The sequence below is a fragment of the Pantherophis guttatus genome, chromosome 2 (assembly GCF_059756535.1).
Source record: "Pantherophis guttatus breed Tessera chromosome 2, ASM5975653v1, whole genome shotgun sequence".
Classification (NCBI taxonomy): Eukaryota; Metazoa; Chordata; class Lepidosauria; order Squamata; family Colubridae; genus Pantherophis; species Pantherophis guttatus.
Genome location: NC_142064.1, coordinates 270,161,978 through 270,174,064, shown reverse-complemented (window position 1 = coordinate 270,174,064; position 12,087 = coordinate 270,161,978). Strand labels below are relative to the sequence as shown.

The 12,087-nt window shown below is 45.8% G+C and overlaps 2 protein-coding genes across 2 annotated transcripts in view; both read left to right on the top strand.

Annotated features, from left to right (window-relative positions):
- The window catches only part of LOC148115868 (uncharacterized), a 33,737-nt gene that overhangs the window by 13,249 nt on the left and 8,401 nt on the right, over window positions 1–12,087 (top strand). The window lies entirely within an intron of this gene.
- LOC148115869 (uncharacterized) lies at window positions 8,559–10,938 on the top strand. Its single transcript, XM_087884404.1, has one exon. The coding sequence runs from the start codon at window positions 8,642–8,644 to the stop codon at window positions 9,932–9,934; it is 1,293 nt and encodes a 430-aa protein (XP_087740530.1). The 5' UTR covers window positions 8,559–8,641; the 3' UTR covers window positions 9,935–10,938.

Below are 12,087 nucleotides of genomic sequence, written 5' to 3'. Positions count from 1 at the left end.
GGGTTTCCCTTTCACAATTTATTCCCCCCCTTTTTCACACGCTTGGCTTTCGCTCGGCTTCCATTCCTTTTAAACACAAAGTTCCACATTTGGCAACCCCCCCTTGCTTTCTCTGTTCTACCGGTCATGGCTCGGTGGAGCTAGCAGTAGGCAGAGGTGCGGCTAGAGGTCACTCAAAGAGGTGAAATCAGACTGTTTTCCAGGTGGAATCCCACACACACACTTCCTCCTTCCCTAACAGAAGGTCCTGTGCTCTGGCAAAACCCCCATGCTCTCCAGACTGTTAGTCTTTCTGCGGCTAGGAAATGCACAGAGGAAGCAAGATCCAGCTGTACTTGGGAGAAGGGCCTTCACTCACACACATGCAGGCATACACACATTTCCCATACTTTTTTCCCATGCTTTAAATTAAAATTTAGAGGTACTCACCTTCTTTCCAAGCAGCCTTTGAGCTCAAACTCAAAACCCCTTTAAAACCTAGTTCCAAATGGCCAAGGTCCACGAAAACATACCCACAGACTCAATGGGTCTGCTGCTAGCAAGGGAGGCTTACCTGGGCCTGGTCCATTGGTTAGGTTAGCTTGGAGTCCCATCTGGGTCGCCAATTGTTGGAAGAAACTTCCTTCTGGGTTCTGCTCCAAGTGGGGAAAACAGACACTAGAAACATGGAGACTGCTTGGAAAGATGGTTTAATGGTGGACAGGATCACATGGCTTGAGTTCCTGAACAGAAAAGGGGCAGATACAGTAAATCCTCGGGTTTTTATGCTCTCTCTGGCTCTGCATTTCTTGGGGCCACGAAAGAGTATCCTGATTGGTTGTCAGACTCCCAGGGGGTGGGGGTCTTGCTGACTGATGCAATCTTCCCAGGTGCCATGTGGTGAGCCTCGTCTAGATGGGTCCCATTGTGTTAGTTTCTGTTGCTATTGTGTAGAGGGCTAATCCTATCTTTCGCAATTCCTACTATGGCTCTGCCTGAAGGAGGTAGATCTTTGTTATGTAGAATAGACTGGCCCAAGCCTTAATGGCCCATTGACAAAGGGTGGGGGGGGGCAGGAAGATGGGAGCTGCTTCAAAACATGCTTATCCCAGAGAAATATAATATTCTGCCTTTTTCATATTTCCTAAAATATTTCACTCTTCCAGGAGAGGGGTGGGTGCTAACTTCCTACACTTTCTTGAAACACGTGTCTCCCTTGCTCAGAACGTCTGGACGGAGCGGCTCCTTCGGATTTCCCGCCCCTCAACCCCAAATGTGAAGAAATTTCCCACTTTCTGTGGTTCGGGATCCCCCTTTTTCTGGGATCTGTAGGAAGTTAGCATCCACCCCTTTCCTAGAGGAATGAACGTGGACTAAAGCACTGTTATTAACATCTGCTGCTTGCAATTACTGCGAGTTCAATTCTCACCAGGCTCAAGGTTGACTCAGCCTTCCATCCTTTCAAAGGTAGGTAAAATGAGGTCCCAGATTGTGGGGGCAATAAGCTGACTTTGTATAAATATACAAAAGTATGAAGGCTATTGCTTAACGCATTGTAAGCCGCCCTGAGTCTCCGGAGAAGGGTGGCATATAAATCAAAGCAAAAAAAAATATTTTGGGAAATATTAAAAAGGCAGAATATTATGTTTCCCTGAATAAGAAATGGAGAAGCATGTTTTAAAGACGAAGCAGCTCCCATCTTCCTGCCCCCACCCTTTGTCAATGGGCCAGAGGCAGAAACTCAATCTTTGTCAATGGACCATCATCTGCAACACAATAGGACCCATCTAGCAACAGAAACTCACCACATGGCACCTGGGAAGATTACATCAGCCAGCAAGGCTAGCTAAGACCCCCACCCCCTGGGAGCCTGACAACCAATCAGGATACTGTTTCTGGGCCCCAGGAAGTTCAAAGCCAGAGAGGGCATAAAACCCGAGGGACTCACTGCATCTCGGCCCCTTTTTCTGTTAAGGAATTCAAACCATGTGATCCTGTCCACCATTAAACCATCTTTCCAAGCAGTCTCCATGTTTCCAGTGTCTTTTTCCCCACTTGGAGCTGAACCCAGAAGGATAATTCTTCTAACAAACCAAACCTGCAGTAAAACTCATACAGGTCATCTACCAGTGGTTGATTTCCTTCAACTTGGGAAGAAGGTTTATAAAGTCATATATGGGGCTGTGGGGGCTGCCTTTAAAAGGGACGGAACTTTAGCTGTGCACAAGAAGCTGCCATCTCGATTCTGGAGCTGAGGTCAAATACATAAAACTGGGCTAGAAAGTAAGTTTCAGTACCTCCTTGGCCATCAAAGCCAGCTGAGTGGCCTTAGGCTAGTCACCCTCTCAGCCTAACCCGCCTCACAGGGTTGTTGTGAGGAAATCAGGAGGAAGATGTGTGGGATATCTTCACTGCCTTGAGTGATTGGTTAAAACTTATAAAGGCGGGATATAAATAAATATTTAAAAAAATTCTACTGTGCAGAGGCCTAGCAGTATTTCAGGGCCTCTTTTTCCCCCTCAGTTGCTGAGCTGCCATATTTGTATTGCCCCTATGGGAACAACCATGAGATCTGGGCTGCTCCCCCAAGCTCTCTTCTTTCCTGTCCCGGGGGCTCTGGGGATTTGGAGATGACCCACCCAAAGAGTCTGAGATTCTGCAGAAAACCCACCCAGGCCAGGGGTGAAATGCTCCCGGTTTGGACCAGATCACCCGATCCGGTAGCGATGGTGGTTCGGAAAACCAGTAGCAAAATCCCTGCCTCTTCCCCCCTGCCCAGCTGAGCTGCACGATCATCAGAGGCTTTTTTTTAATTTTTAAAAGAATTTTTTCTACAACCTCTTCTGACAAAAAAATGCTTTTAAAAGTAAAAAAAAAAAGCCTCTGATGATTGCGTGGCTCAGCTGGGATCATCAGAGGCTTTTCAAAGCATTTTTTTCTCCAACCTTATGGCCGAAGAGGTGGTAAAAAAATGCTTTGAAAAGACTCTGACGATCCCAGCTGAGTTGCCGGATAGGCAGAGGCTTTTCAAAGCATTAGAAAAAATGCTTTGAAAAGTTTGTTTTAAAAAGGTTGGCCACGCCCACCCAGTCACGTTACCCCACCACCACCAAGCCACACCCACAGAACCGGTAGTAACAAGTTTTACATTTCACCCTTGACCCAGGCTCATGGTTTTAAGAGACCCCCACCCAATTTAAATTCTCATGATGGAGGGCCATCATGTAACCTCTGCACCAGTGGCCATTGCAAATCACTGTAAGACATGAAGCGATTTGAATTAAAAGCCTCCGTGAGGAGGAAACATCAATAGCAAGAGCCTTGGTAGTACAGTGGTCTAAGGCAGTGGTCCCCAACCTTTTTATCGCCGCGGCCCGCTGAGCGCGCGCAGGGGTGGGGCCACGGCCCAGGAGCCTTTGCGCAGGCCCATTGCGCACGGCCCAGGAGCCTTTGCGCAGGCCCATTGCGCACGGCCCAGGAGCTTTTGCGCAGGCCCATTGCGCACGGCCCAGGAGCCTTTGCGCTGAAGCGTTCCTGTCCCCCGGCCGCTGCGCGGCCCGGTGCCAGGTACTCCACGGCCCGGCACCGGTCCGCAGACCGGGGGTTGGGGACCACTGGTCTAAGGCACCCTGTTATTAAGCTGGTTATTAAGACCAGCTGCCTGCAATTACTGCAGGTTCGAATCTCGCCAAGGCTCAAAGTTGACTCAGCCTTCCATCCTTTCTAAGGCAGGTAAATTGAGGACCCACTTTGTGGGGGCAATAAGCTGACTTTGTATAAATATACAAAAGTATGAAGGCTATTGCTTAACGCATTGTAAGCCGCCCTGAGTCTCCAGAGAAGGGCGGCATATAAATCAAATTAAAAAAAATAAATAAAGTATTTTAGCAGGCATAACAAAAGTTAATTGCTGCGAATTACTGGCATTTTGAAGGGAGTTCCTAAACGGAAACACATGAAACAAGGCAGCTCCTGCACAAGTACAATGGAGCAGGAGGGGCAGCCCCGCTTCCAACGTACAAAGAGGGAACACTCTTTCCATGGTCAGAGGAACCCTCGACACAGACACCTATCGGAGGATCCGAGTAAGTTTCGCAGCACAGGGAGGCGATATTGGAGGGGAGGGGTGGAGAGGAGAGGAGGAGCCTAAGGGGCGGGGCTTCAAGGCGGGGGGCGGATCCCGAGAGGAGAGCAGAAGCACCTCTCCTTCCCTCCCACCTGCTGGGTAGCCGCGTGTCCCGATTCGCCCGGCGAGGATCGGCGCTGGATCCCTCGGGAGAGGCTCCTGGATCCCGCTCGGGGCAGGTGGGGCTGCTCTGCCTCCAGCCTGGAGATCTTCTCCCCGCCAGGAAGGAAGGGAGCTGCGGATCCCGCTCTTCGGCTTTCAGGGTCTTCCTCGGGGAGATCCGGCTCTGGCGTTGCCTGCAGGGAGCGGATCCCTTCCTTCCCTCCAGGGGGGCAAAGGGGGCTCCGTCCCCGGGCTGGATCTGCCCCCTCTTCGCCCGGCCAAGGCACTCCGGGTGGATCCGAGAAGGAGCTTTGGGGAGGTTGCTTTCAGAAGTTCTCTCTGTGGTCCGTCAGAGCACGAGGTCTGTGAGCATTCCTAGCCCGCAAGTGCAGGTGAGAAAATGGAGCTTTAAAATATTTGTTTTGACTATCCTCATTTGCAATGGGGAGGGGAGGTTTTGGGAGGGGGGAAAAAAGCTTAAATTGACTTGAGCTCATCTTGAATTCCTCTTTCTTTCTTCTCAATATAAAAGGTGAACAGTGAAATCCTTTGCTTTTTTTTTGCTGATGATTACTTGGCTTCTGATTTTAAAAGAGCCTTGGTAGTACAGTGGTCTAAGGCACCCTGTTATTAAGCTGGTTATTAAGACCAGCTGCCTGCAATTACTGCAGGTTCGAATCTCCCCAGGCTCAAGGTTGACTCAGCCTTCCATCCTTTCTAAGGTATGTAAAATGAGGACCCAGTTTGTGGGGGCAATAAGCTGACTTTGTATAAATATACAAAAGTATGAAGGCTATTGCTTAACGCATTGTAAGCCGCCCTGAGTCTCCGGAGAAGGGCGGCATATAAATCAAATTTTAAAAAAAAAGCTGGGTAGAATCAGTCAAAATCAGTATTTTCCTCATTTTTCCCTGAAGTGGTAGCTGCTTCTTAGTGGGTATTTCACAAAGCACAAATTCTAAGGAGGTTTTGAGGCTGGTCTTGTAAAGCAAGTAACAGAACAAGCTGATGGCCAGAATTTCATAATTGTAAATATTTCCCAAAATGCCTATCCAAGTTATCTCTGGGGCCCAGGAAGCCTGGAATCTTTTAGTCTCCAAAAAGAACCGGAAAGAACAGCCCTTTTCACACGTGCTCTTCCCCATCTGATCTCTCATCTTCCTTTGAGTTTTCCTACTCACAACTATGCATTGGTTTCTCTTGGGCTTCCATCTTGCCAGATTCTTCCATTTTGGCTTATCAAGATCTTCTTGAATTTGCCATTCAGTCTCTATTATTTGTGTCTTAAACAATTAATTCCATTTTCTCCTCCCTCTTCCAGGTCTTTTATAGATGATCTTCAACATTTCTGTCAGCATCTGAGCCTTTTTCCTTTCTCTTTGCAGGAGACCAGTGAGGCTGTGGCTGTGAACTTCAGAGAGGAGAAAGGAGCGTTGTTAGATCAGGATCTACTGACATTTGGCCGACCCTAACTGCAAATTTAAAAGTGAGTAAACAAATCTTGATTTGGAAAATAAGCATTTTTTATCTTTAGTGGACAAATGAGCAATGTAGAAAAATTGGCTTTTGCTCCAAAGGTGCTGGAGGAAGTTTATTTATTTATTTATTTTAAAATTTGTATACCGCCCTTCTCCCTGAGGACTCAGGGCGGTGAACAGCCAAGTAAAAACATAAACTACAAACATTAAAATACAATTAAAAAGATATATATAAATTTGGCCCCATGATTAAAAACAATAACAGACAATTAAAAACATTTTAAAAAGTGTTAAGCCAGCCCGGCTTGCTGGAAAAAGAAGGTTTTAAGGGCATGGCGCAAGGCACCGAGGTCTTGGATTCTCCTTATCTCTGGGGGCAGCTGATTCCAGAGGGTAGGTGCCCCCACAGAGGAGGCCCTCCCCCTGGGGGTCACCAGCCTACATTGTTTGGCTGATGGCACCTCGAGGAGGCCCTCTCTGTGGGAGCGCACAGGTTGATGGGAGGCCGTCAGTAGCAGCAGGCTAAGTTAAAATATAGTTCCATGGAGGTCTACACATTGAGTGCTATGGATCAGCCAGGTGTGAATCCATCTGGTGGTGATGCTGGTGGTCATGCTGTCTTATCTCATTTTTCTATCTTGCAAAGAAGTCGGATGGGTCTACTTTGTCACATGCCTTCCCGAAATCCAAGGATATGGTGTCCACTGAATTTCCCTGTTCCACTAACTCAGTCACTTGGTCAAAGAATGCAATAAGATTTGTCTGCCATGATCTGTTTTTGACCATCCCGCGTAGCTTTCCTTGTTTCTAGACTTTCCCAGATCTCTAGCTTGATTATCTTTTCCAGGATCTTCCCAGGTATTGATGTCAGGCTGTTAAGCAATTTCACGGGTCATCAAGCAGACAAAGTCCCAGGTAAGCAATCTTCCCTTATGTGGGAAGAGAGGCCATGGGAGTCCTGGCACAGTTTAGTTTAGTTTTAGTTTTATTGGATTTATATACCGCCCTGTTATGGAATGATGAGACCAAACAACATTCCTGGGTCAGCCAGAGACAGTTTATTGCGCAAGGTTCAGAGGCAGTTTGGTACATGCAAGTCTGAACCAAGAAGAGCTCTGATACAACTGCTTTTATACATTTCCAAGAAAAAAGGATTTTGTGAGCACAGCAATTTTCCATATATAGTTAACATACAATTGTTACATGATAATTGATACTTTCTAAATTACTAAATTCTTACATTATTTTCTAGTTCATAAGATTATCTTAGCTAAACAACCTTCCTCAGTTCTGTGATTACTGATGCGTAGATTCATGGCTGCTTTGGTTAATAAGTAACTTTTGTTTCATATGGATGTCCTTGCATTCTTGACAACAAGGCCCCTCAGAAGATATATATTACCAAGAATGGAATTTAGCTGACTTAGTGTAATCTCTAAACAAGCACATTTCTTTCTTATAATAATGTGAATAAAGAGGGTCCTTCGGTGTTCATATAGCTGACCCTGTATTATTCCTACAGCATTCACATTAGCCCTACTCCCGAAGGACTCGGCGGTGAACAGCCAAAGATAAAACACACAAACTACAAAATTTAAAAGACAATATAAAAACCCATTAAATAGTTTGGCCCAAAACAAATTAAAACACCCTTAATAGTTTAAAACAAATTTACAATTTACAATTTAAAAGGGAAGTTAGGCTTTTTATTATGGGCCAGTTGATGGGGTCCTGAAAGAAGGTTAGAGATGCATTTGGGACACCTTGCTTGGAAACACTATGGAACATGCAGTTTGGAGAATGGCGCAACGCTGGAAAAACTGGCGGCCTGGGGCTTGAGGCCTCATTGCTCAGTGGCTGTGGTGGCACTGGGCTGAAGTCCAGTCCTGGGGGTCGGTGGCAGTTGGTTGAAAGTGATGAGGGCCTACACTTTAGGCCCAGCCCCAGCATTGCTGTCTATCAGGGCTCTTTGAATGGCTGGACTGGGGCGACTCAGCCTTCCAGGAGTGGCTGCAGCTTTGAATCCTATTTCAGCACCCTCAACTCATGCGGGGGCGGGGGGGGGCGGGGAGCCTATTCCATTGCTCCAGGACCTCCTCCACCCCAGTGACACCCCCACATCCCTTGGCTGGGGCTTCCTCCACTTAAGAACCCATCAGATCACTTAATAGAGCCTTGGTGGCGCAGCAGATTAAAGTGCTATTAAGTAGCTCCAGCTGCCTGCAATTACTGCGAGTTCAAATCTCACCAGGCTCAAGGTTGACTCAGCCTTCCATCCTTCCGAGGTAGGTAAAATGAGGACCCGGATTGTGGGGGCAATAAACTGACTTTGTATAAAAAAGAACACCGCTTAGGGGGGGGCCGAAAGCCCTACTAAACAGGTATATACAAAAGTATGAAGGCTATTGCTTTATGCATTGTAACGCGCCCTGAGTCTCCGGAGAAGGGCGGCATATAAATCGAACCAATAAAATTAAATAAATAAATAAATAAATAAATAAATAATATCTACAAAGAGGAGTTTGGGATTATACTTGTCGAGACTGAATGACCGAGATTCCAGTCCCAATTGTAGTCATAAGTGGGGGACTACCTCTAAATTCGGAGCTTCCTTTTCACCTTGTAATAGGACGAGAACCAAGGAGGAAAAGATAAGAGTCAATGAATAGCAGAAGAGTTTGCCTCCTAGAGATGCGGGGTGACAAAAATAACTGTGGAGATTTCATCTCGGGTGTCCTGGGGACCCATGTCCCATTTTGGAGGAAGAGGCGAATCTGGAAGATCTTCAAGGTCCCTTCCAAATCAAAGACTTTGTGATTCTGTATGTTTCTCAAAAGAAAATACAATTTCTGTATTCTTTTTTCTAGCAGGGCAACAACTGTGACCAAAGATTTACCCGCAAGACAACTATCAGTAGGTAGTGGAAATTCGGCATAACCAGCAGCCGGCAGAAAGCATGGAAGGTGAGAAACATATGGCTTCTCCATCAGAAACAAGCAGCACTCCGAAAAATCACCAAAAAATGCATGAATGCTCAGAGTGTGGGAAATCCTTTGGTCTCCAGTCCCTCCTTTTGACCCACAGGAAGGTCCATGTGGGAAGTGGATCCAGTCAAGGTTTGGAGGGTGAGAAATCTTTCTCTGGGAAAGAGGCCAAAGTTCCCAGAAGCCCACCCAGATTAAAACCCTTTAAATGTGTAAAATGTGACTTATGCTTTGATCAAAAGTCAGGGCTTCTTACACATCTGAAAATCCACACTGGAGAGAAACCTTATCAATGTCTGGAATGTGGGGGGGTTTTCCGTAAAAAAGCCACTCTCAGAAACCACGAGAGGATTCACACAGGGGAGAAGCCATTTAAGTGTTGGGAATGTGGAAAGAGCTTTTCTCAGAAGTCAAGTCTTTGGGTCCATGAGAAGATTCATACAGGAATAAAATCTTACAAGTGCTTTGAGTGCGGGAACTGTTTCACCCGGAGTTCAACTCTTCAGAGTCATTTGAAAACACACACGGGGGAGAAAAACGAAAAGTGCCTCGAATGCGGGAAATGTTTTATCCAGAAATCAAATCTGGTGCGACATCAGAGACGTCACACGGGAGAGAGACCCTATGAATGCCCAGAATGTGAGAGACGATTTGTGGATTCTTCTGAACTTCAGAGACACCAGAAGAGGCACAAAGGGGAGAAACCCTATCAATGTAGGGAATGTGGGAAAAGGTTTGTTACACAAAGAGAGATCCGGCTTCATGAGAGAATCCACACAGGGGAGAAGCCATTCAAGTGTGGGGAGTGTGGGAAATGCTTTTCCCGAAAACAACACCTCAGAAGCCATCAAAGGGTCCATACAGGAGAAAAGCCATACAAATGCGTAGAATGTGGAAAATCTTTTGCTTATAAGGAAAACCTTTCGGCACATCATAAAACCCACACAGGGGAGAAACCATATCAATGTAATGAATGTGGAAGCTTTTATCGTACCTCATCAGCCCTTAGAAGTCATCTGAAAATTCACACAGGGGAAAAAAATTACATATGTTTGGACTGTGGGAGAGCATTTGCTCATTCGTCTTCCCTTAAAGTTCACAGCCGAATCCATACAGGAGAGAAACCTCACAAATGCCCAGAGTGTGATCAATGTTTTTCACAGAAAGATTCCCTTGTGATGCATCAACAAATCCACATTGGAGGAAAAAATGTCTGGAATGTGGAAATTTTTTCCCAACCTTCAGTACTTTGCAGGCACACCTGAAATCACACAGGAGACTGGCATCACAAGTGTGCAGTGTGAGAGAAACCTCTTCACTGTAACTAAAAATGCACCAGAAAATCCATAGCAGAGATAAATCTCTTCAGTTGTGAATAATGTTTTTCATTTTTCTCAAAAGTCACACCTTACCATTCATCAACAATTTTACACACTGACAGAAGGGAAATCATACAATTGTTTGTTTTTGGGAGTGTGAGGATATTTTGCTCACAAAGCTGCATGAGTAACTTACCAGCGTGATTACCCAAAAGACTTACGAGTTGTTTGGGAAGTATATATAGTTTTGCAGGGTACAGATAGTCCTCAAGTTATGTCTAACTGGGAATGGATTTCCAGTCATAAACCAAGGTACACAGGTGTTTTTGTTAATTTTTACTAGAGCTTTATTGATCCATAGAACTGGAGATTCAGAGAGGAGAAAAATGGGGTGAGACTTTATTTTTTTATTTTTTATTTTTTTGCTTTAATTTATATGCCGCCCTTCTCCGGAGACTCAGGGCAGCTTACAATGCGTTAAGCAATAGCCTTCATACTTTTGTATATTTATACAAAGTCAGCTTATTGCTCCCACAATCTGGGTCCTCATTTCACCTACCTTTGAAAGGATGGAAGGCTGAGTCAATCTTGAGCCTGGTGAGATTTGAACTTGCAGTAATTGCAAGCAGCAGGTGTTAATAACAGTGCTTTAGTCCACTGTACCACAGGCTCTTCATAATGAAGAGCCTGTAATAAAGACTTGAATGAACATGCATCTGATTATTTATTTAGAGATAAATAAATTATAGAGGTTGTTTTTTCAGTGTTGATGTTGAATCTGCTGCTGAGGATGAAGAAGGAAACTTTATTTTTCCTAGTATCTTCTTTGGAGGGTTTTTTTTCCCTTTTTATCCACCTTGTCTTTTTCATATATTCACACACACATATTTGTATTGTTTCTTTGTTTGAGCTTTGTGTACAATCCTTAATAAAATTATTGTTCAAAATAATCAAGCAAACTGTTTTCAGGACATGGGCTGGGAGTTCAAAAAAGTCAAGATGGCCGTCTGATTGTGCCATGCTTTGTAGTTAAAATCCTGCTGCTTTTTAGCTTGATATGTGTTGCCCTTTAAAACATCCGCCATCTTGATTCTTTTGACTCCATCTTCTCTAGCTGGACACTTCTGACTTCCAGGGTTGAATTAAAAGAGGAGATTTTGGATGAACTTTAGGAAAAATGTTCCGGAGATTTGGATGGACTCCTGCTCATAAAGGCAGATCATTGGTGGCTACCTACATGTGCCCGACACACTTATGGTTATTTTGGACCACGTCTTACTTAGAACTTTTGGTTACAGGAAGTGCGGCTTTGAATTATGTAATCAGTTTGGTGTGAATTGTTAAGTGGCGCAGTGGTTAGAATACAGTAAGGCTGTTTCTGCTGACTGCCACACCTGCCTGCAATCTCAGCAGGCTCAAGGTAGACCCATCCTTCCAAGGTCCGTAAAATGAGGAAAATAGCTGGAAACGATAACCCAGGTTCTAACACTGGCAAATCACCATCCCAAACAAGCCCTAATCCACTCGGGTAACGGGGTTCCTCCTACTCGGGGTTTCCACCTCCGATTTCCCAACTTGGCACAACATACAAGGAAAGAGGAGTCCGTAAATCAAAGGGAGATGGAGTTTCCCCCCTCGGAGCTGCTCTTCCTCCAGGTCAAGATCGGGCCTCAAGGTGTGCCTCCGCTCCTCTTCTCCAGCTCCACAAACCCACCAACCAACCACCGAGACCATCAAGGACCCCCCAACTCTTGCGGTGCCTTTGCGCAACTCTTTCAGGGCCATCCTCGGAGCTTAAGCTTTCACACATGCAGACATATATGCACACAGACGCACACTGGAGCAGGAGGGGCACCCACTTCCAGCCTGCAGACACTCTTCACATGGGCAGAGGAACCATCAACATGGACAGTCAGACACCCATCAGAGGAGGTTTTGGAGGACATGGTGATGGCTGGGAGGGGAGATTAGAGGGGAGGGGTGGAGAAGAGGCTGCCAAGGGGCGGGGCTGATAGGAGGAGGTGGAGCCTGAGAGGAGTATAAATGCCCCGCCCCTCCTCTCCGCCCATTGGCTGGATCTCCAGTTTCCTCCACGAGTC

Excerpts from the sequence above, each read along its gene's own strand:
- LOC148115869 (XM_087884404.1), top strand. The coding sequence starts at position 8,642 with ATGGAAGGTGAGAAACATATGGCTTCTCCATCAGAAACAAGCAGCACT.